The sequence below is a fragment of the Penicillium griseofulvum genome (genome assembly GCF_001561935.1).
Source record: "Penicillium griseofulvum strain PG3 chromosome Unknown contig_80, whole genome shotgun sequence".
NCBI lineage: Eukaryota > Fungi > Ascomycota > Eurotiomycetes > Eurotiales > Aspergillaceae > Penicillium > Penicillium griseofulvum.
The window spans coordinates 3,001,949-3,024,882 of NW_024467471.1; the positions used below are offsets into that span (position 1 = coordinate 3,001,949).

General features: G+C 47.3%; 7 protein-coding genes across 7 annotated transcripts; 3 read left to right on the forward strand and 4 right to left on the reverse strand.

Moving 5' to 3' along the window:
* Window positions 1-3,954: 3,954 nt before the first annotated feature.
* Window positions 3,955-4,518, forward strand: PGRI_021050 (pre-rRNA-processing TSR2 family protein; the record flags this gene model as incomplete). Its single annotated transcript, XM_040789818.1, has 1 exon — window positions 3,955-4,518. One exon carries the CDS (start codon window positions 3,955-3,957, stop codon window positions 4,516-4,518), a length of 564 nt encoding a protein of 187 aa, XP_040646771.1.
* Window positions 4,519-4,934: 416 nt separating this feature from the next.
* Window positions 4,935-7,135, reverse strand: PGRI_021060 (translation termination factor GTPase eRF3; the record flags this gene model as incomplete). The annotated part of the gene is made up of 2 exons (XM_040789819.1): window positions 4,935-4,997; window positions 5,051-7,135. The coding sequence occupies 2 exons, from the start codon at window positions 7,133-7,135 to the stop codon at window positions 4,935-4,937; spliced, it is 2,148 nt and encodes a 715-aa protein (XP_040646772.1).
* Window positions 7,136-7,567: 432 nt separating this feature from the next.
* On the forward strand, window positions 7,568-9,734 carry PGRI_021070 (RanGTP-binding protein; the record flags this gene model as incomplete). Its single annotated transcript, XM_040789820.1, has 5 exons — window positions 7,568-7,588; window positions 7,648-7,679; window positions 7,737-7,794; window positions 7,856-7,956; window positions 8,009-9,734. The coding sequence occupies 5 exons, from the start codon at window positions 7,568-7,570 to the stop codon at window positions 9,732-9,734; spliced, it is 1,938 nt and encodes a 645-aa protein (XP_040646773.1).
* A 526-nt stretch (window positions 9,735-10,260) lies between these two features.
* PGRI_021080 (BSD domain-containing protein) lies at window positions 10,261-11,516 on the reverse strand (the record flags this gene model as incomplete). Its single annotated transcript, XM_040789821.1, has 2 exons — window positions 10,261-10,547; window positions 10,610-11,516. 2 exons carry the CDS (start codon window positions 11,514-11,516, stop codon window positions 10,261-10,263), a joined length of 1,194 nt encoding a protein of 397 aa, XP_040646774.1.
* A 222-nt stretch (window positions 11,517-11,738) lies between these two features.
* On the reverse strand, window positions 11,739-13,682 carry PGRI_021090 (uncharacterized protein; the record flags this gene model as incomplete). The annotated part of the gene is made up of 1 exon (XM_040789822.1): window positions 11,739-13,682. The coding sequence occupies one exon, from the start codon at window positions 13,680-13,682 to the stop codon at window positions 11,739-11,741; it is 1,944 nt and encodes a 647-aa protein (XP_040646775.1).
* A 533-nt stretch (window positions 13,683-14,215) lies between these two features.
* PGRI_021100 (uncharacterized protein) lies at window positions 14,216-17,196 on the reverse strand (the record flags this gene model as incomplete). Its single annotated transcript, XM_040789823.1, has 4 exons — window positions 14,216-15,915; window positions 15,992-16,322; window positions 16,375-16,578; window positions 16,630-17,196. The coding sequence occupies 4 exons, from the start codon at window positions 17,194-17,196 to the stop codon at window positions 14,216-14,218; spliced, it is 2,802 nt and encodes a 933-aa protein (XP_040646776.1).
* A 4,841-nt stretch (window positions 17,197-22,037) lies between these two features.
* Window positions 22,038-22,906, forward strand: PGRI_021110 (class I SAM-dependent methyltransferase; the record flags this gene model as incomplete). Its single annotated transcript, XM_040789824.1, has 2 exons — window positions 22,038-22,143; window positions 22,200-22,906. 2 exons carry the CDS (start codon window positions 22,038-22,040, stop codon window positions 22,904-22,906), a joined length of 813 nt encoding a protein of 270 aa, XP_040646777.1.
* Between the last annotated feature and the right edge of the window lie 28 nt (window positions 22,907-22,934).

The following is a 22,934-nucleotide window of genomic DNA, read 5'->3' on the forward strand; positions in this document are numbered from 1 at the left end:
CACCCCGGCTTAGTAACCATGGGTATCAGGTCTTCTGGCTCTAGTCTGTAGAATCTACTCTTTATGTCCGAGCTTCTACTGAAAAGGTTGGCTTGTGTCATTAAAGTTTTGAGGGTCTTAAAGAAAAGACAAGCGATTAACTGCAATAGACCATCGCCGGCCGAATATCCGGCGCTGGAGCTTGCAACAATGATGTAACTTGGTCCTTTCACTGAAGTGCTCCCATTCTTCCCCATATATCTCATGTCAAATCATATTGTAAGGGTCTTTGTTTAATGGGCGATTAGGAGGACTTGATAGAGCCACGAACGACGACTCACCGGGCTCTTGTCCTGGGACCCAGAGCTGTATTGTGTTGTCATCTGAACCCGACCCCAGCAGCTGGGCCTTACTGGAAAATGACACTGCCTTGACACGGTCAGTGTGAAGTTGAAGTCTCGGTAATTCCGGACTCCACATTGGCTGTGTTTTTGGCATGCTGTCGATCCACACGGGGATCTGATCCTTGAACATGCTTATAATAATGCTCCTCTCTGGTGCAAAAAGAAACACCGAGCCATATATTTGAAGCGGCGCGGTCTCGATTATGCCCCGATTCTGCAAGGCAAGGCATCTCGTATCATAGAGCAACTACGAAAGTTTCAAACCCTCATCCAGCTGCAGGGTCACTGCCAGGTCTATCCCTACTATGTAGTTATCGAATCCTAGGAATTTGATGAGAATACGAAATGGGGAACGAATGGAGAAAGCACTATATGTATTCTAGTGATGGATCGATGGGGAAGAGAGGAAGAGAAGGGGATGAGTGAGACTATCAAACACCTATATACATAAAGGTTCTATCACCCAATGATGCCTCAGGCATCCAACAGAATTGTACTGGAGTACCAGCTACGCTCTCGGTTGTTCTTCGGGACGAGTGCTGTTGTTCACTTTTGATACCTCTCGGTTAGTGGCTACCGTTATGGGCCCTTTCTAGATAACCGCATATATTTTGAAGGGCATCTTTACATCTTATATCTTACATCTCAATGCAGCGGGGATCTTTGATACGTCTTGATCTCCTTTTGGAAAATAATAAGAAAAACAAAGGGTGCATATTTGATGCCTCAGCGGGTTTTGGATATCATTTTATGTTGATCCCAAAAGCAATTTCATACTAACTTTCTAGAGCGGATACAGACTAGCGAACTTGTTTCAAGGTACTCATTCTGTAAAGCAAGCTTAGCAAGGGGTTGAAACCCATATCGGCGTACTGTTCAAATAGAGGTATAAATATGTGGCGTCATAATGAGGCGTACATTGAGCTGACTGTGGGTTTCGGTTAAATACGACTCGCCATTTCGGCTATTTCTTGGAATCTTATAGATTATTCACGTCGGCGAGAATTCAAGGCTGTTGAAAATTCGAACCGCCGGACGTCCTTGAGCTGCCATGGCCTGTTGTGATTGTACGCATACCCTTTCCAGCTCTGACAAGGGCGACGAGCTATCGGACCCCAAGATGCTATCTTTACCGGGGGACAAAACACCGGAAGAGGCTCGTCTAGAACGAGAAGGATGTATCAGGAATCTCCAAGTGTTTCGATACAATCTATACGAAAAAGAGTCAACGGTCCATGATTGGGACACCTTTGCCGACCTACTCTACTATGAAGAGGAGATGCGAAGGAATTGTCAAGCGGAGATTAGTTTACGGCACAAAGCGAAGAATGATGCGAGTTTCTGGGTCCCCGACCTTCCAAGCTTTGAGGACGAGATGAGCACGCTCTATGAAGAGAATTGGATGCAGACACGAGCCTGGTGGTATACCCGTGGTTCGATCATTGGTATTTCCGGGCCCTTACAACGGGCATTTGAGTTATGGAGATCTAATCCTTTGTGGTATATGCATCCAATTCTTGTTGAAGACTGCAAATCTAGAGGCGGGTGTTGTGGTCGTGATTGTGGATGTTGTCTTGATACTCAACGCTCAAATACTTCAGCCGGGGCGCTTGGTGTGGGACACTGCACTCAAGAGTGCGGATGTTGCATAAGATCGCGTGTCTTTGAACTGAGTGAGGAAAGGGAAAATTTTCTTCTTGATCGCTTCTCATTTGATAATTACCTATATACTACGGATACTACTGATTATCAGGTCGATCCTTATCAGCGCCGAATTTGTCTTGCCTCTATTTGGGGTTTGAGTGTGGATGATAGGTACCTAGATCACCCAGAATGAGATTCAATTTCAAAACGTTGCTGCTATGAGACTTTCAAATAAGGGAAGTGAAATTTGAAAAGAAAATAAAAACGAACAAGGGAATTGAAGCTAATTTGAGCTAATTTGATCACTGATAAGAAGAAATGAAGTCGAATTGAATGTTGAAAAAGAAAAGGCACAACCTGATCTGAATTGAGGACGGTAGAGGACTTGAAGATTGATTTTGATGGAGGATTTCTTTTGCTTAATATGAGAATGTTGTAGGGCTTTTTGCTGCACATCCTGGGGGAACCTTATGCTTCATCCCATGTGCCTTGTTGGTCAGGCCGTGCATGTTTGCTAGTTCTCTAGGGTATAAAGTCCCTAGCTTTTATGAATATCATCAATTTTTCTCCTCCTTCATCTCCCTATAGGCATATATAACATACCCCTAGGCAAGAGAAGTGAATGATTGGATAAGGGAGTAAAAAAGTGGTTTTCCATCCAACATTGTAATCATGCTAGAGTTTTAAGCGGGTATAGTAAATACTGAACTTCTTGTTGGGCTCGAGTCGGGCTTCGTTGCACATCGTGGTTTTGTTGGCTTCATAGTAGAGATTAGAAGGGAAGAAAGGAAGCAGTCAATATCAATGAGCGGATCAAAAACTTGGTGAGATCATGATGATTGAAATAATACATTATAGGAAGAGAATCGATTATTTTTGTTTATCCCGTCACTCATGCCATTGCGACATCTGACCCGCAGGTCACTCACAAAAAAGCTGAGTAATCTGATCCCAGTTCCAAAGGTATCGATGCTGTGAACGCGGGCCAAGATTAGAAACTTCGTGATACGATATAGGAGGCTAGGGCGGATTTAAAGCGACGCTACATTAGGGCGATTGCCCCGAAAGAGTGTAGAGCGAATGGACCTACCTGTACGGAATATCAACCATCGACCGACTGATTAAACGAGCTGTTAAAGCAGTAGTCAATATTTAGATCAAGGAGCAGATTGCAGATGCGGGATCACAGAGAAGCCGACAAGTCACATGGGGCACGAAAGAGGGGTTGGCGTTGCTTAGGAGGAGGTCGGTGATCTAGTCCAATAGCAAAAATGCCTTGCCTAGGAAGGGAGAAAGGAAATCGAAAAAGAGAATAGGTTTGTTAGATAGAGGGGGAAGAGCAGGGGATTATATACAACCACGCACACCAACGTTACGCGGACAAGGAGCGCTAAACCAGAAGGGTTAACATTAAATATACTGGCGCTATTACCATCCAATATCCGATATGGTGTAGTGGCTAACATCGTCGTCTCTCACACGACAGCCGGGGGTTCGATTCCCCCTATCGGAGTTTATAAAATTATATCTTTTTGCTATACTTCTAGATTTCGAAGTTTTTTGTTTTTTTTTTTCCTGGTTGTTTGTGTCGGGAAATTCAATTTGGTAAGGATTTTTTATATTAGAAATAGTGCCAAGAGTCATGATCACCTGACCTTATCATATCTAATCGGATCTTTTTGTAAAAAAAAAATTCGATATACATAAGACAAGTATTAAAAAGAGCTCAATTGCACTACCGTACACCAATCGCGGAGAGGTTCAAAGAAAAATTGACGGCTTCAATCATTACTACCCACCAAACGTTACCGACTCCATCAGCAAGCGCCTTTTTCTCCACCGAGACCGCGGGGTACTATCAATCGTCGCCAGAAAAGAATCGCAAACCCACTTCAGCTCCAACAACCATATAAACCCAACCTCCAAAATGGCGACAATTTCCACCCCTCAACCGGCCACAGACGCCGCTTCTCACCTCGACCTAGCCATCACCCTCACAATCAACAGTTGGCCGGCTCTCTCACTAGCCGTGCAGTCAAACTGGGGTGGTCCCAACTCAAGCGAGAAGCGGGACTGGCTTTGCGGCGCAATCTCCGATATGCTTTCTGATCGACCTGAGACCGACGCTGAGGACCTGGAAGAAGTGCTCGTCCAGGTTATGAACGACGAGTTTGACGTGGCCGTGGACGATGAGAGCGCCGCGGACGTTGCGGACATGATCATGGAGCTGAAGGCACAGACAGATCGTGGCGAGTTCGGCACTATCCAGCAGATGTTGGAGAAATTCCAGAAGAAGAGCCAAAATCGGTCTGCCGCGAGTCAGTTCCAGAGGGTTGAGGCTGCGGATGAGGATCAGGAGACAGACGAAGAGAGTGAGGAAGGGGATGTTGAGATGGGTGATGCGCCTAACTTGGTGCGGGCTCCAAGGGAGCGGGCTGAGCCTGAGATTGATGATGATGGATTTACAAAGGTTGTTGGAAAGAGGAGGTAGATGTGGGTTCTGAATATATTTGTTTTATTTCCATTTTGCCTTGACAATAGGAAGCCCCTCGGATAGATATCCTTTTCTAGTTACATAGATGCATTTATTACCAATGATTGATCATTCATCAGATCTAGCTTGCATGTGCTACCCCCCCTATTTGGCCGGAGATAACCCAATCCGTATACGGTTCAACCGCTTGGATTCATAGATGGAGCAAAGTCTATGGAAGAAATAAGGCGGAAAAAGAAAAGTTCATCATCGTCAGTTGTGGACTGTTTGTGGTATCATTGCGCGACCTCTGCCCACCCGTACCTCCTTGTTTAGAGTTTCTCGCAAGCACATCGCTGATATCGTTTTTCTTTGGCGATTCGTTGTACTTTTGAGAATATGGACATTCAGGTATCCTCGGTGGCAAAAGCACTTTACTGGGCCTCGGTCTCGGAAGTGATGAGCTTGGTGATCATACCAATAGCAATTGTTTGACCCTACAATCGATATGTTAGTGGGGAGATAAGATTAGGAGTGTAGAAAAACATACCTGGTCACGCAGGGTGAAACGACCTAATTGGTTGTATTCTTCGTATGTTTCGACACAAACCGCGCCGGCGGTGCTGGTAACCTCGAGACGAGCAATGATAGTCTGGCCCTTGCTGGCGAACTGAGGAGGGCGCTTGCTCTTGCGGCCGGTTCCGGGCTCGAGCTTGTGAAGAAGAGCGGCGAAAGTAACCTCCTCGACAGCGGAGTGGACGTGCAGAACACAGTTGAAACCGGCGGTCAGAATGCTCTTCAGATCCAAGATACGGATCTTAGCCTCGAAAGCAGACACGCAGTGAACGGGACGCTTAGGTGAGCAGAGCACGAAACCAGGGAAGAAATCTTCTTCTTCAATACCACGGAGACGCAGGCGAATCTGGTCACCAACCTTGGCGGTCGGGATCTCTTCTTCTGTTTCACCGTACATAGCAGAGATTTGAACCTCCTCACGGTTAGGCATCATGAGATAAGTACCGCTCTTCTTAATGATACCGGACTCAATGCGACCTTCTGCCATAGTACCCATATCACGGTACTTGGCACTAATCGGCATCATGAACGGCGCGTTGATCTTACGCTCGGGGAGCTCGAATGCAGTCAAGAATTCGAGCAGGGATGGGCCGTCGTACCAAGGGCACACGTCTTTGGGGACTCGGTCTTTGATGCCAATAGTGCGCTGGGCAGAGATAGGCATGCAGAAGATGTCCGACTTCTTGTAACCCAGGGCTTCCAGGAACTTGGTGACCTTGACGGTGCATTCATCGAATCGGGCCTTGCTCCATTCGACAGTAGGGTCGTCCATCTTGTTAACAGCAAGGATCAACTTGCTAACACCAGTGTTACGCGCAAGGAGTGCGTGCTCGCGGGTCTGGCCACCCTTCTCGAATCCAGTCTCGTACTCGCCCTTACGAGCAGAGATAACCAAACAACCGAGATCAGCCTGAGAAGCGCCACCAATCATATGAGGAACATATGACTTGTGACCAGGTGCATCCAAGATGGAGAATTGACGCTCAATATCACCCTCCGGGTGCGGAATGGTGACCTTGAAGAAGGCACGACCGACCTCGACTGTCTTACCCTTTGAACGTTCCTCCTGGGTCAGATCAAGAGCCCACGAGAGATACCAGGTCTCTCGACCGGCATCCTTAGCCTCCTTCTTGTATTTGTCCAAGGTACGCTCATCGACCATGCCGGTAGCATGCAGCAATGAACCTCCCAGGGTAGACTTGCCAGCGTCGACGTGGCCGATGAAGACGACGTTAACGTGCTCTCTCCGCTCTCCGTAAATTTCCTTCAGGGTTGCGTCATCAACATCAGCCAGCTGTGCCTTTGCGACAGCATTGGCTTCGCGAGCTTGCTTGGCTGTCTCACCGCGGGCTGGGCTTGAACGTCCAGGGCTAGAACGACCAGAAGATGGCGTAGGAGAGGCCTTTCCAGAGACAGCGGCCTTGTCTGTCTTGTCAAGAGACTTGGAGGCTGCCACCTTTGAGCCTGCCTCAGCAGCCGCAGCGCCCATAGTATCACCATTGGCTTCCTTGGGGGCGGCGTCAGCAGGCTTGGCTACCGGGGTAGGAGTGCCGATCGAAAGGACTTTGGTCTTGGGGGCAGCGCTGGAGGAGGTTGCGCCAATAGAGAGAACCTTGGTCTTGGGGGGCAGGGCGGCGGTAGTCGATGCGGGCTTGGGGATAGACTGAGCCGGTGCTGCAGCCTGGGGTTGCTGTGCTGCTACAGGCGCATTCTGGCGGGCCTGTTGGTTATATCCACCATATTGCTGCTGTTGGGCGTACTGGTTGTAGCCACCAGGCTGCTGGGCGTAGGCATTGTACTGGCCATAGGCTTGCTGGGGCTGTTGGTAACCACCATAGGCCTGTTGTTGACCGTACTGGGGGTATCCCTGCTGGGGATAACCAGCATACTGTTGGTACTGCTGTCCAGGAACGAAGGCAGATGCTCCAGGCGTGAAAGAGGCGGCGCCGGGTTGGAATGAGGGTGCTTGAGCCTGAGGGCGAGATTGTGCGTTCAGGTTAACGCCCTCAGCCTGTCGGGAAAGATCATCCTCCCAGGATTCAGGGGTTTGGTTTGACATCGTGAAATAAGATTCAAAGTTGAATCAAGAACACGAAAATACTAACCAAGACGGATTTGGAGAAATATAAGTTGGGTCAATAAGAGGGGCCCCAGTGCCCTTTTGATTTTGCACCGATGAATGACTAAGACCCCGCGATATTTTTTCACGTGATATATATTGAATGGTTCTTTCTTGTAAGGTGAATGCTTGTTGGAAAACTATTCTGTTTTAGTTTATAGCTTCTTCAAATATCTGATCTCACTAGATTGTCTTTTTTCTTTTCTCAAACAACCTTGTCGGCGAGTTGAGCTCACCTGGGCAACTTCTTTGACCTTTCTCTTATCGATAAGCACCCCTCCACGCCTGCATGTCCACGCTAAGGGGCCTTTTATATCTGTCAATACAATCTACACAAGTTTTAAGGGCCATTGGCCTTTAACTTAAATCAAAATGGATGCTTTTCTAACTGGGGTTGGTTACATATATTTACTTCTTATGGGACACACAGCTAATTTGTCCATTGCATACAGCTCACTCGGCAGGCCATGAATTATGCCATTCGGTATGGATGATGATGACTGAGAAATGTCACCCTTCAATGCTAAACTATGTCATATAGGTCAGGCATTGCGATAACTGCTAGCTATGCAATGCGTCAGTCGTCGCGCTTGCTCAGAGTAAGTGTTCTTGCAGTTGCGGGAAGAAGTCAGTACTGATCAGTGTGATTTTCTTGTCCAGAATGTCAAAAGTGAGGATCGAGATGAGCTAGTCGCCTTGCAACAACGCCTAGAAAGCAAGATACAAGTTATTGCCCCATCTATTGACATGATTGAATTGATGTGAGTCACCCGACACTGGGTTGGATTGTCAGAAAGCTCATAACTGGTCTAGTGCTGCTCGAGGAAATACGTCATTGGAATCTGCTGTCGCCCTCACAAAATCCCTGAGATGGGACATTCAAGCCCTAGGGCAGCGACTGGGAAGAGCCGCGGCATCTGAAGAGTTGAGACGCAAAGGAGCCAGATCGGCCAAAGATCAGACGAACAGCGATAAAGAAATCAAGCTTATTATCAAAGATATTAAGAAGTTGCTGGCTCGAATTGAGGATACAGTGCCACTGATGAACCTGGCCATCACCACCTCTGGGGCCAAGTTATCCACCAACTTGCCCGCAACGGTGTCGCCATCCCGACTCCTCCAAGCAAGCACGTTTCTCACGGCAGGCGATACACAATATTCAATGACCCCAGCCCAAGCAGTCCAAGTAGGGCCGACTTTTACCTTATCGATGTACATGCTATTTGCCAGCCACTTACGACCTCATGACGAAGAATCCGTCCGCGAGGCCACGTGGAAGGAAGTCATGCACAAGGCACGTTTGAAGCTGCGCCGTGTTCCAATAGATTCATTGCAGTCTCCAGATCAACGCCCAAGAACAAAACTTCCAGGAACAGCCGGGGCCGATGAATACTACTATCAAGTCCTTATCATCGAGGACCTAGATGATGGCCGAGTCCACACATTCGACGAGAATGATCCGCAGCCCCAAAACTATGAAGGTGTTTCAACGGCAGGAATCCGGGAGATACTTCCTATTCATCAAATTTCAAAAATCTTCTACGCAGACACCGGAAGGATCCTCAACATCAGCACAGAGGGCGAAACAAACAACCCGGTACTACTATTGAAACGGGACCTAAATGCTCTCCCGCCACGACGCATGATGGAACGCGACGAGGTAGAGGAATTTCCTGAAGCAGAACCCGAGGAACCAGAGGATGAGGAGCAAGCTCAACTCGATGCACAGCTGAACGGATACGACAATCCCGAAACCAGAAGCTTCAACTATCTGCATGAAGACTCCATACCCGAAGAATGGCGTCTACCTCCTGGACTAGATCCAGAATGGATAGCATTTGAAGTCTATAACGAAGATGAAGCCTCCGATACCGAGTCCGAGGCTGAAAATCCCGAATCCTCCACCGATGAGCCCTCCCTCGACCCAAACATGATGGCAAAGCTGTCGCTTAATGAGAAAGGACATTCATCACACGCTCCATCTCCTCTAAACCAGTCATTCTCATCCGCCGCCCCCACAACCACAGTCTCCAACCCTCACTTCGAAAACATCCGCACCTCCCTCTCCCTCCTCGAAACCCTCCTCCGCCTAACATCCCTCCAGCAATTCCAGCAACAATCCCACCTCTCCATCAGCGACGAGCTCCTCAACTTCTTCCTCGAAGAATCTTCCACCACCGGCGCCGGTGGCGACGAGCAGCATCGCCAGCGCCTCCGCTCCGAGGCCCGTCGTCGCGTCGGCTGGGATCCCTACAATGAGAGCCCCGTCAAACACCGCGGCGAGGATTATCAGTACGGCTGGGAACCTGGTAGTAGTCCCCAATATGGCGGCGATCCTTACTCGCCTAGTGGGCGGGCGCAGGGATTCCGTCTTCGTTCTAGGGAGAGTACGCCAGAGACGCCGGTGCGCCAAGGCTCGCCGAGCGTCCGTCCAGGTGGTCTGCGTGGTATGAGGCCGGCATATGCTGAGTCGCCCCTTTCGAAAAAGATGGGTAGGTCTCCGAATGATGGAGACCTAGAGTCTGGCACTACAAATTGAATGGGAAATGAGTAGAATATCATGCCTTGTACATGTATTATGAACAGATTATGAGATAGCGACTGCATAACAAGTTTGATTTATTTCCCTGCCCTTCGGACGAATCATCTACTGGATGTTAAATTGTTCTAGCGAATGCCATCATCCATAGCAGCCGTCGAGTGTCGGGTAATGGTCTACCTAGGGGCTTAGATAGTAAAACCCCCCGTGTTAGAAGACTATGTAGATAGAAGGAATGGCGTGCGTATTCAGATATCAACCGCATAGACAGATACAATCGCTCGCTGAAAGCAAGTTGCAAAAAACAGAGCCGGGAATAAAATGAGAGAGAAAGCCCGAAACGCCAAAAATAACAGACCCAACATTCCTAAACTCCAACCAAAGCAGATCTCCAGCGGGCAATTGGCCCTGCCTAAGTTGGCGTAGTAGCAAGATCACGCTCTCGGGGGGTATATGGTATAGACAGGTGCCCTCGGAACTAACTTAGATACTCTTGCCGATGCGTCCTTGAAAAGAGACAGGTGAGTTACTCCCAGTCTTCGTCGCTCTCGTCGTCTGCCTTCGCAGCGGTGGGGCTCTTCTCCTTGGGACTACCAGGTGTGCGGCTAGCAGCGCCACTCACCACGTCATAGCTAGATTCGCTGTCGGCCTGGGAGTGCTGGTCGTTTGATCGGCGAGGCTCGGCTTTCTGGGTTTCTTTGATGGGAGCAAGAGTCTGGGCACCGGAGGGGACCTGGGGAGTAGAAGGAGACTGGGACTCGGAGTCAGAGTCGTCGTCCCAGCCGACTTCTTCTTCATCTTCGGCATTGGCACCTGTAACGTAGAAATGGTTAGAACAGAATACAAAAATCACCGGAGTGATGGAGTCAATATACCCTTCAAAAGTTCTTTGCGCTTCTTTTCCTCGGTCTCCACGACGAGACGCAAGAAGTAGTAACGAGTCCAGAATTCCACGTATTCCACCTTCTCCGGCACGAGCTTCTCCATGGCGGAACGGAGCTCGGGGTATTTCTCTAAATCGGCGGCGATCTCATCGGTCTTGACCTCGACATTGAATTCCTTTTTAAACGCAGGCCACTCGTCGCTGACCGGGTCCTTGCTGAAGCTTTCCAGATTCGAATGAATAACGTGCAGCTGTGCCTCAAACCGTGTGGCATGAATGACCCGCTTTCCTTCGGCATCCTTGCTCTCGAAAAGAAGCTTGCCGGACTCATCGGCATCAGGGGGCAAAATGCTAACAGCTTCGCGCAGCTTCTGGCCGATGTTCATTCCGAATCGCAGAATCGCTTCATCGGCTGCTTCTTCTGCCTTCTCAATCTCCTTCAGTCGTCGAGCGGCTTCTGCCTTCAACCGGGCAATAAAGCTTTCCCCACTGGCGCTAGCGCCTTCACCCTTGTCGCTAGATTCTCCTTCGGCTACAGCCTTGGGTGTGGCGGTTGCATCACTTTGTCCCTCACCACTCCCCGTCAAGGCAGCTGTGCTGAGAGACAACCCCTTTGTCCGATCGGCGAGTGTTTCCTTAAGGTCTGAAAATCCTTTCACGGCTTCCTCGCTGGCAGCTGCGTACTCCTGGCGAGCACCTTCGTAGTATGTTTCTCCCTGTTTGCGTACATTGTCCCATAGTCCTCCAATTCGGGAGCCCCACGGACTGTTGGAGAAGGCACGGAAGGTCTCTTGAAGCTCATCGTTGAGATTGGCGTTGGGTTCTTGGGGCTTGGAGTCAGAAGCCCTGTCTTCGTTGGAGTATGCCTCCTCTAGGATGTGATCGTATGCGATATCCATGATTGGGAAGTTGCAAGAAGGAAAAGAGGGTCGAATGGAAACACAAGGTTGCAGCTCCGCGCTCACCCATGGCCCGACCGCCCCGCTTGCGACGATCTTCAAAATCTACCTTCAACGTTCAAATTGACAAAAGGATTGTGATAATATATGTAGTAGTAATATTTAATAATATGTAAGCATCCATAATTCATAATTTATTAAACGATAACCTCAGAAACAATTTCATCCTTCAGGTAAGCTATAAGGCTCTCCTACACTATCCTGACTCCCCATCCAAAAGTTCGGAAGCGGAATGCTCTCCATGACGCTTGATGTAAGAAGTTGGCTGCGAGAGAGTACTCGGCCCTGCCATTGAGGATCTCGGTCGACCGCCTGGGAGGACTCAACTTGGACCACTGATCCAGGGACCCGAGGTCGTCGGAACGAACCATCGCCCAGCTCGACTTCACGTTCTTGTTCCCGAATGGGTGACGACTCGGGAACCATTTCTGTAGACTCTTTGTCGCCTTCTTGGGTCTGTGTCTGTATCTGTGACGATAGCACCGGTGCCTGTTTTGGAACAGAAGGCTTCCATGGCTCCAGATTTGGGTACTGGGTGCTGCCTCCGTGAGGGAAAAGCTCAGACATCTTCTGTGTATTCAGCATGGGGATTGGCTCATGCGGGAATTGTGTAGCTGCATGCATTCTTTGATAGTAAATTGAGGCATCAGACATTAGACCTTCGGATGGAGGGGCATCATCCAATCCAGGGCTCGATTGAACAGCTGGTAGAGGAAGGTCTTGGGAATAATCCTGGGGTGATTCTGGGCTGTGTTGGTTCGCCTGTGATCCGTCCAGTGGATCGTTTGCTTGTTGTCTTTTCTTCGGGGTTGGTGTCACGGAACCTATGTCGAGGTTGTCCTCAAAGTCTCCGTAATCTGAGTCCGCATCCGTTTCATAGATGACTGTCCTCTCCCTCTTAGTAGGCTCATTTCTCGAGTTATCGTTTGATTCAGTGGGGAATTCCTGGTCAGTCGACTCCGTCGGAGGTGCAGACGAAGGGAATTGCTCAATAGGAGTTGGGTGGTTCAAGGTGTTATAGATGCTTGGGGAATCGCCCCCATGGACTTGTGAATCATCGACCACACGCCGAACCTCCGGGGGTTCTTCTTTGATAGATTGTATGGGATTATCGGTGAGTTTTAACGGTCTCCGTTTTAAAGGAGATCGAGTAGCGCTACGGAATTGAGATGAGGTTATGATAGCAAGACCGGGGCTTTCTGGTGTCTGTGAAGAAGGTATCTCGCGTGTCCTAAGCTTCCGCGGTGTAACAGGAGCTGTAGATACCCGTTCGCCCTCAGCTCCACTTCCAGCATTTGACTCTTGTGCATCTTTTTGTTGAGATATAGGTTCCCCGGTTGAGAGATCCAGCTCTTCTTCAAACACTCTGTGCTTCCGTTTGGCGGGGGTCTGACGCTTCGTAGGCTTTGATTGGTTCGAGTTGGGCGCATTTTCAGTCTTCTCTTTTTTTATATCCTTCTTCTGTGGTGTCGGCTGGATATATCCCATGTTCACATCGTCGTCGTCATCATCGATGGTAATGTAACGTCGTACAAAGTCCATCTGAGTCAATGTCTTGTCCCGTTTGGTTGCCGACTTCTCCAGGGATTTTCGACCACCTCTCGGACGAACACTCGCCCTTGGTGTTTCGCTCTTCCGTGGTCTATGACTTGGGTGTGTATCTCGATTGGCAACTCCCAAGCTCTTCCGCTTCTGCGGTCGTTCATCCGAATCGCGTTCTCGTTCGCTCATCTTGAATTTCGAGATACGAGCCGACCGAACTGGCGGAGCAGGAAGATAGTCCGAATCCTTATCCGACTCATCATCTACATTTGGATGCTCAGTTGTGTCTTGCGTCTCGCGACGTTTATTTTCGTCAATGTAGCTAAGCTGGTCGTCAATCGAAGGTGTAGGCTGTGTCACGAAGTCAATCTGTGTGAGAGTAGACTGAACTCGTGACAGCGATGTTCGGTTACGAGTGCTCGTGGATGTCAATGAGTGTGGTGATCGTTTCCGTGCGGTGGCTTTTGTGGCAGTTGGAAGACCTCGTGTACTGGGCGTTCTTGGAGCACGGAACTGATTTCGAGGGGTCTCTGGCAGATCTTTAGACTCATGCAGTTCTTTCATCGCAACAGCAATGGTTCAGGCTTTGAGATATTGGACTGGAGCCTAAATTTAAATGATATGACGTTAGCCAATGCCTGAGGCAGTTCGCGTCGACGCGTCGCTAATATCGACTTGGTACGTGCGTTATAGTTTCGACTGCATTTACAATGGAGTCCAGTAATGACACGAGACAAACAATGCAATTATTCCTATTTGGACTGTTTTATCCCGACTAAAGCAATTATAAAAAAAAAGAAATTAACAAAGAGCAAAAAAAGAAATCTCAGGTTTGGTTTTTAGGAATAGCCGAACGCGGGGGTCGAACCCGCAGCCTTAAGATTAAGAGTCTTACGCTCTACCGATTGAGCTAGCCCGGCCGGGCTGTTGAAGGAGGCAGCGAAATTAGACTACATAAGCCAAAAACAGATTGTAGGGTTGTACCAAATCGAGTATGAGTGATGGTGAAGCGGTTATCAAAGGCAGTCTTAATAACAGTTTGGTTCTTTTTATTTGAATATTTTATTCTCTATACAGTTAAGATAAAACAGGTCTAATTATTCCTCATCAGACATCAACCATTCGGGAATTGCATCCTCATCTTCAGGGTCCTCAGAAAGCAAAGATCCCTTCTCGATCTCGCTATCAGAATCATAATTAGGCACTGGTGACGGTGGCCGAGAGATAGTGACCACACTTGCGGAGTTGGATCCAGCATTTGTGGATGAATCTACTGCGATAGGAACTTGGTCAGATGATCCTGCGAGGACTTGGGGTACAGATGTCGGGTTTGAGCCATGGTTTGGGACAACCACCAGTGAGTAACGAGGCATTTTCGACGCTTTCCTCCTCGCAATACTCTCAGGAATCGATGTCGGGTTCATCGGCAAAGGCGTAGGTTTGGGGGGTTCCACCGGGTCTGGAGCTGGATCATGATCATCGGCAATAAATCCCCCTCCTAGAGTGTGATGCTCTTCTTCCAGTGACGGTTCGATTTCTCTTTCTGTGTAGTCCTCAGGTAAATGGTGATCATGTACCATTTTGCCCTTTCCCTTAGCATTCAGAGGTGGGCTTGTGGCTGGTTGGTCTGGTTCGGGAATGGAACCACCACCATAATCTTCAACTCCCATTTCTTCATCAAGCTGTGGTTCTTCATCATCGCTAGCATACTCCTTGACTCTTTCCGCGATCCTCAGCTTCATCAAGAAGAGCCTCCAGAACCGCAGGACCTCCGCAGTTCTTGCCTCCAGTGCAGCATGCCGCCTCTCATCTTCGAGACCCCTCAAAACTTCCTCAAGCGCCTCCTGATACTCGGCGGCAATAACAATTCCCCCGAGTACAGCCGTCCCGCGACGGCCTCTGAAGTCAAATCCAGTGACTGCGTCGGCATAGTCAATGCCAAGGATTCGAGCAGCTCGAACTGCCTCCGGCCGTTTAATGTGAACTCCGCCAGACGGAACCATACTAGGCACATATACATCGAGGTTTCCATATGCGTTCTTCGGAATTCTTCCCTGAACTACCGGCGGTGGGACGTAGATGTCTGTCTGGAACTCGGCGTATAATGCAGTCTCTTGGGGCTCTTCATCTTCGTCATCACTGAAGCCCCCGCCCTTGTTTCGACTTGCAGCAACACGCTTGAGAGGCTGCTCGCCCACTCTGACATCCCGCCCAAGGCGATACCATTTATCGGAGCTTCGCACAATATGCAGGTCAGACCGACGATAAACGGGTTCTGATATCTCACTCCGTGCTGTGCTTTTTCCTAACCCCACGTGCCCAATGATTCGTTTGGGATGGATCACTTCACTGCGACGGACGTGTCGCTCAATCGCATAGACGGGATGGTCCTTGAAGTCCTGTATATTGCGTGGCATGGGCTCGGCCGCCGATTTGGATGTTAGTTCACTAATCTCTGCTTCATCCCGGTCCTCGAAGAAAGGCTTTTCATAGGCCTTTAGTGCCTTATCCCACCACTCCTCGCCATTCCGTGTGACTTCCACGCGGAGTTTCCGCGTCTTTGCATTAAACGCTTTTACATAGCGACGAGTGACGTCTCTTGCGGAGGCGTCATCCTCGAAAGCAACCACATAATTCATCAAGTTTAACGGATCGCTCGCTGGCGGTTCAAATTTCGAAGGTTTAGCAAGGGATTTCGTTACGACAGGGTCAATTGGAACCCATTTTTGTGCAGCGTTGTTGAAAGCTTCCACCCAGAATACCGGAAATGACGACTCTCGCGGGGTCGGGATCGGGGCTACGGATGTTAGTTAGGCGTAGACTCTCAGCCACTGGAAGTCACATGCCTGAATGGTATTTTGGTTGAGGAGGACGCGAGGGTGTGAATTTGGGCTGTCCAATCCGTCGAGGCCTTGAAGCTGTAGGTGATTTTTCACTCTTATTGGGTTCATCTGTTGAGGATCCAGGGTCATCTGAGGATATCACGATATATTGATTCTTCGGTTTAGACGGCGTCATGTCTTTCACAGTGCCAGAAAATGGCAAAGGTTGCAATGAGCATACAAGTCTCGCCTCTACGGCTACAGACCGCAACAGGGCACAGAATAGCTGGGCCCCGAAATCTCGGGATCCTTCCATTGTCTTCGCTTGGGTTCGGAAATCTCCTTTGGATAAGAAGACCTCAGCATTCGCCATGATGGACTCCTATATATTCGGGTCAGTGAATTATTATTGATGGAAAACTTGTCAAGGATACCAATTTCTGCTTCAATTGCGATTCATCTTCAGCCCAGTGGGCCCGTTTCATTCCTGGTTTTGTAACCCGAAATCTGCGTGTAAAGACATCTGCAGCCTGGTTGAGACCGTCCATAAACGTGGTGGATCTGCTATGACGTGGTTTACCCTCATCTGGGTGAAGAAGAGCAATTACTTTTCTAGGCAGCGTCTTCTTGAGAAACTCCTATGATTATGTTAGGTCCCAGTTTATATGGCAAAGCAGACCAACGCTCACCTGTAATTCCTCGTCGTTGCACCATATGTTGCGCAACTGAACGTGGCCTAGGAGGCAAAGAACATGACATTTGTGCACATCCAATCTGGCTTTTCTCTCGGCTCCATTCAAGGGCTTCCTTCTTTGGACTGCTCTTTTGTGCGTCTCGGGTTCCTGCTCTAGTGTGATCTGGAGCATCTCGTCGCCGTCCTGAGACGCGAAGCGTCTATCCACCAAGGACTGAGACGGCTGCTGTAATTCAACATCTTCCCAGTCAACATCTGACTCTTCTGATGTCGACGAATCGTAAACCGTTTGCACTGGTTGGGTGCTATCCTTATTTGCTTCTGCATCCCGATGCGTTTGTTCCGAGACACCTAATCCCACGGGGATCGCTTTCATATGCCCAGCCTTGCGCCTCTTGATTGGTCTGTCCGAGGCAAATTGCTCGGGGTCCCTAGCTTCAGCCTCCTCCAACAGTTCTTGATAGACATCTGTAGCAGGATCATCTGTATGTCTCTGGCGTTTAAGTTGACCGGAGGGGGTCGCCCTGCTCCGCGTGGAGCGGGCTGGTGTTTGGCGCACCATTGTAAGCCAAATTATTTAAATGCAGAATCATGCGGCAAGTTTCCGGGACTTTTGTCTGATGAGGGTCTACGCGTCGCGCATCAGCACTCAAAGTGGTGTTTTAGTACCCCGCCCTCGGAGATTCAATGAGAAAAAACATGAAATAAACAAAATGCAGAATGTTCAGTATTACTCCCAGATGATATTTGCAGAATACTCCTCCCCAAAGCTTTGCTGAACTGCATTTCAAGTCGTCCAGGTCACAAGGTGCGTCATGTCGGATTTTAATTTATCCGTGCCGTATCAATATAACCCAATTAGGAAGTAAGCTATTCACGACTAATCCCATTTATCAATGGATTTAAATGGTTTATTGGTCGATATTGTTATCATTCTAGTAACTAGGACAATAGTGTACATATTACATCTTGTAGAATTTTTACTTGAGTTATATATTAGATGACTAAAACACGCAAAAACGTTAATTTATATATCCACTTTAGGATCTCTGCACTGTCCTTTTTTGACCGCAACTTCTACAAAAAAAGACTTCCATAGGTGAAACAAATCAAACCTTACAGCCTGCCAAGTTTAACTCAATCCCGTGTCGAAAGAAGTAATACATCCCTTAAGACATAGGTTGAAGACATCCATGGAAAGCACGTATTTGATATTGAGTCACGATCGACCAATCATCACGGAAGACACAATAGAACGACAACGCAACTGTAAGAGTTGTCTGATAATATATTGTCCCCTGAAAAGAGTTGCGCATAAGCAGATAAAATAGATCTGGGAATTAGAGACAACAAGCAAAGCGATATACATATACAAATACTGTTCATTATATGTAACATATGTACTGAGTATTCCAATCTACTATACTGCGTCCAACGAACATCCCATCCGTTATTTGGTTCACAAAGATAGTTTGATAGGACGGAAACTTTCCCACCAATAAGCCTCACACCAGTGGATACAACTTGCCTACCGATTGATCATTTAGGCCGTCTTGGAGAGTTAATAAAGGTTCTAGAGCGCGAGTAGAATGAAAGGAATTATTTTTTTGAATAAGACCAGGCCGTAAAAGGCAAGTCAGCACTGACAATAGCTTCAACATTTTAACACTAACCCGTTATTGATGGATGGTAGCGGTGTTGGGATAATTTCCCTCTCTATAGCAACTGTAGACGTGCATGATCTACGTTTCGCTTGCATCTGACAGTTGTGCGCACACACCTTTGCCTAATGAGCTGTGCCGATTGGGCACCTGGCCTACACCCGTGGCTAGTCAAATTGATATTTTACTAAATGATTCACAGCCCCAATTCCAAATATTTTCTTTTTCACTTTACTTGAGCGATGTGTTCTTTTTGAAAATTTCATTCCCAATGTACAAAGGCGTGAAACGTGGGTTCAAAGGTTTTTCCTTGAGACCTTGAATTGGACTGTGTGGACCTTTTGTAGCCGATCATTTCTGTGAACAATTCACCCCGCACCGTGCACAACACGATGGCTTTCTTGGGTGTTAGTTAGTGGATTTCTTGGGTGTTAGATAGGAAATTTTAAATAGGAAGTTTCTTATTTTAATTTTTGTTTTTGTATTGTCGTGCATCCCTATTGCAACCCACAAGCCGCTCAAAAGGTTGCCTTGATAATTCTTGCGGATAGACAGATATTCCTCACCCGCAGCCAATAAAACCTAGTGATATCATCTGGGAATAAATATCTGTGAAATTATTCGAGCGGTCTACCATTTTCCCAGCAGGCAACTGTTTTATATGCAGACACGTTGTATCAAGTAGATGTAACGAAAGCTCTAAGTTGGATGGGTTGGATTGTATGCACGCTGTCAAGGATAACACAAGTCGTATATCTTATTTGACTCCGAAATACTTCCATTAGACTTACACTATTTTAAAAGTACAACATCGATGAGTTGTCAAGAATGGAATCAGGCACATGCTTCCAGGCGCATATAGTCGGAATTAACCGAGGACAGAACAAGTTGCAGCTCAGGGTGATTCACGCTGCATATATTTGCTTAGCACGCCTGTCACTTGCTCTTCCTCCTAGGGTCCAATCCGAATTCGCTAGCTGAACTTGCCAATGCACAATTCTAGCCGCTAGGCACTAGATACATACAAAGTAGCCTAGTGAATATAGTAAAGTGAGTACGTGGTTTCTTGGGCTCGGATGCAACCTTTATCTCGCCATCAACGTCTTGGATATTGCGTAATATGCATCTTGGCTTGGGCGTACATGTATTCGGAGCTGTTCGGTGGTAAACACTCAAATAGACCCTGTAATTTCCAATTTCCTATCTCCCCACATGAAAGAAACCCCAGCACTCTGTACAAGTTCCGCATATAGTGGGTACTTTTAAATGTCAGCGACTAAAGCAAGGATCTCAAAAGAGATAAACCGCCAAGGACTCCACTCCTAAACTGCTCCGCTGCGGAGCGACAATTTAAAAGTTCATGATTGTGATTCGGTAAACACCAAAGCACGCATTTACTGTTGTACTTATGTAGTATCGGAGACGCAGAGTTTAACCGAAAAAAAAAATTGTATTAAAGTACCTAGGTAATTAAGTAAAAAAATGACCTGACTGAAAATTAAAGAAGGTAGTTCGAAAATTCTGGGGCCGTTACCGACACGTTGGAACCGACCAACTTTCCTGGTCGCCGGGTCCGGGAGAATTTCAAGGTTGTTTTGACTTAAAAACAATAAATTCCCGGGATGTTCCCTTTAGATGGGAACCCGACTCCATGGCTTCGAGATTATTATTTCTGGGACGGCTGCAGGGATGCTGTGCTTGGGATTCTATCTGCAGGGTTGACGTGTTTTCTTTTTTCCTCTTTCTCTCCGAATAATAACATAGCAGCTTTTTAATTCGGTGTACTCCGGGTACAGAGGATTTGGTACATTTGTAACTTTGGTTTTTTGTGGGAAACGCCTGGGCACGTTTGTGCTTTCCGTCTATATATGCTCTTAGAACCACGCTCTTTTTTTTATTAATACTTGCACAAGAGCACAGAATATTACCAGGCCCCGAAGTTTGGGATTGTTACTTAGATACTTTGTTGCGGAGTGAAGCGAAGCAATATAAATCATATGTTGTACTTCGTATATTTATACGAAGTAAGAGTACGGAGTAGAAAAAGACGTGAATATGCAGACCCGGAGAACCGGAAACTATTCTACTCCGTGCATGTTCCGTGATGCATTTCCCAGATCCCATGTGCCCCTCCTTTTTTTCTGGGAGCAATTTGGAAAGCCCAGACTTTCCCCTAAGTGACGCTAAATCTGACGGATCACCTCCTCTTTTCCCACCGCGAGACCTAAATAAGGTAGGAGTCTATCTATTCGGGCCGAATGAGGCAGAGAAAAAAGAATAGAAACTGCGAGCATGCAAGCATTATACAGCACTCCGTAAATATTCCGGAATAAATCCGACACTTGTTCAAATCAAGAAATAAACCTGGACGATATATGCAATGACTAACAAGTTAAGTTACAGATTATATGCACTCATGTTGAGATGTAAGATCCCAACAGTACATCTATACGGGGGTCAATCCATTTTACCTTTCGTTTTTCTAAGAAAACAAGGAATAGCATACCGACTATTCCTAGGATTCTGCAGTAGGGAATCAAATCTAAAGAAATGTAAAGGGAAAATCCCAGCAGGAAGGTTGAAGGCGGCCCGTGGCTTGGGCGGGTTGCATACTCCCAGCTAGGCGGAACCCACCTTTATTGGTCGATCGACCCCCCATCAAAATAATTTTCTTGGTTCCGACATTTGCTAGGATCCCATGTCAAGAAAACCGGAAACCGGAAAAAGAGTCCTTTGGATCTGACTTGGGAGAAGAATATACCAAAGATTCTGACTTTTATGACTTAGAAATCTTTTTTTTTCTTTTTGTAATCTTGAATATAGAAAAAAAATAAAATGTTCAGAAAATGAATTAAAAAAAATAAAAATTGAAATTGATTCTATCCAATCATCTTCCCTCAAAATCCCCAAAAACAGAAACATTACATGGGTACTCCGTACTCCGTATTTCCGCTTTCAAATTTCACGCCTGAAGCGCCTGGGTATCTCTTTAATACTTAGTTACTTTTTTACACACGAACTAGAGCTCCACTTATCGGGCTTTGCTTTTGCTTTTTGGATAATGTCGATCTTACGCTGAATTATAGTTGTCGGGTCCCGTCCTGCCAGATTATAACTTAACCCAAGCTGTCGGGCTCTTCCCCTCTTTCAATTATGTCTGGATTTGCAGTTTGAGTCTTACCGTTATATTGGGACTTGAAACGGACTATACGAGTATACGAGTATAGCTTTATATTTGATTCCACTTCAAAGAATAGCCTGCCTTCCTGCAGAACGCACTGATACTTGCTATTTGATCCCGTTGAGAACGAGGTGATCATGAGTAATATGCGTCCGGTAAGTTTGTTTCTCTGGAATATGGTCACCATGTCGATATCCTACAGTTATTGATATTCTGGTGGCCATTTGACTTGATCGATGTTCTTGTTGCTAACGTAAAATGATGCAGGTATTTGATGATGACAGGTAATAATACCTCCATTGGCCCTTCTCGCTTCTTATTCCATTTCCCAATCAAAGACTGGCGTAACTGACCATATCATAACAGTGATACACAGTCATTGACTGACAGTGTAACCGATTATCCTGTCGAGAATGGAAGAACCTATCACAAGTATCACGAGGGAGGTGTGTTTGCAATTCCGGCTCTGTCAGATCCCATACAGCATGCTAATTCAATGGTTTAGCTTATGTATACCCCAATGATGAACGGGAATTAGATCGTCTAGACATGCAACATCATATGTTCAAACTTGCGATGGGCGGAAAGGTATTCCATGCTCCACTGCGAGACCCAAAGAGGATTCTTGATATTGGTACTGGCTCCGGGATATGGCCAATGGATATGGGTATGATAAACTGCTCCAACCTCGAAGTTCCTGTCTGATCTCAAATTTTCTTGCAGCGGCCGTGTTTCCAAATGCCGAAATAATAGGGACAGACTTATCCCCAGTGCAGCCAACCGAAGTACCGCCCAACGTCCATTTCCTGGTTGATGATGCCACTGAAGAAGAGTGGATGTGGGACAGTGACCATTTTGATTTGATTCATACCGGCCACATGACTGGATCCCTGCCATCATTCAGACGGGTACTACGACAGGCATTCAAACACCTCAAACCCGGGGCATACATGGAATGTCACGAGCTTGACCCCAAACCAAAATGTGACGATGGCACAATGCCCCCCGAAAACCTAGACGGAGGATACAGTGCATACGCCATCCACGACTGGGTAGATCTTAGTGTGCGTTCGGGCCGTCAGTCCGACCCACCCAGGCAATTCCGAATTGCCCACCGGATTGCACAGTGGATGAAAGATATAGGATTCGTCGACGTTGAACAACGACTCTCCAAAATCCCCATAAACCCCTGGCCGGAAGACGAGAAGCTAAAAGCCATCGGCGCCTGGAGTGAGAGCAATTGGCTCGATGCTTTGTCAGGGTGGTCATATAAACCTTTTCTTGAACTTGGGTGGTCGAAACCTGAGATTGAAGTCTTCCTTGTTGATGTGAGGAGAAGTATACAGGACCGGAGTATCCATGCTTATATGGACTTTTATGTGGTGACAGGACGGAAACCTCTTCCTAATGAACTCAAAACCGCTTCCTGACTTCCTATTATCTCCCCGCTTCCTCGTC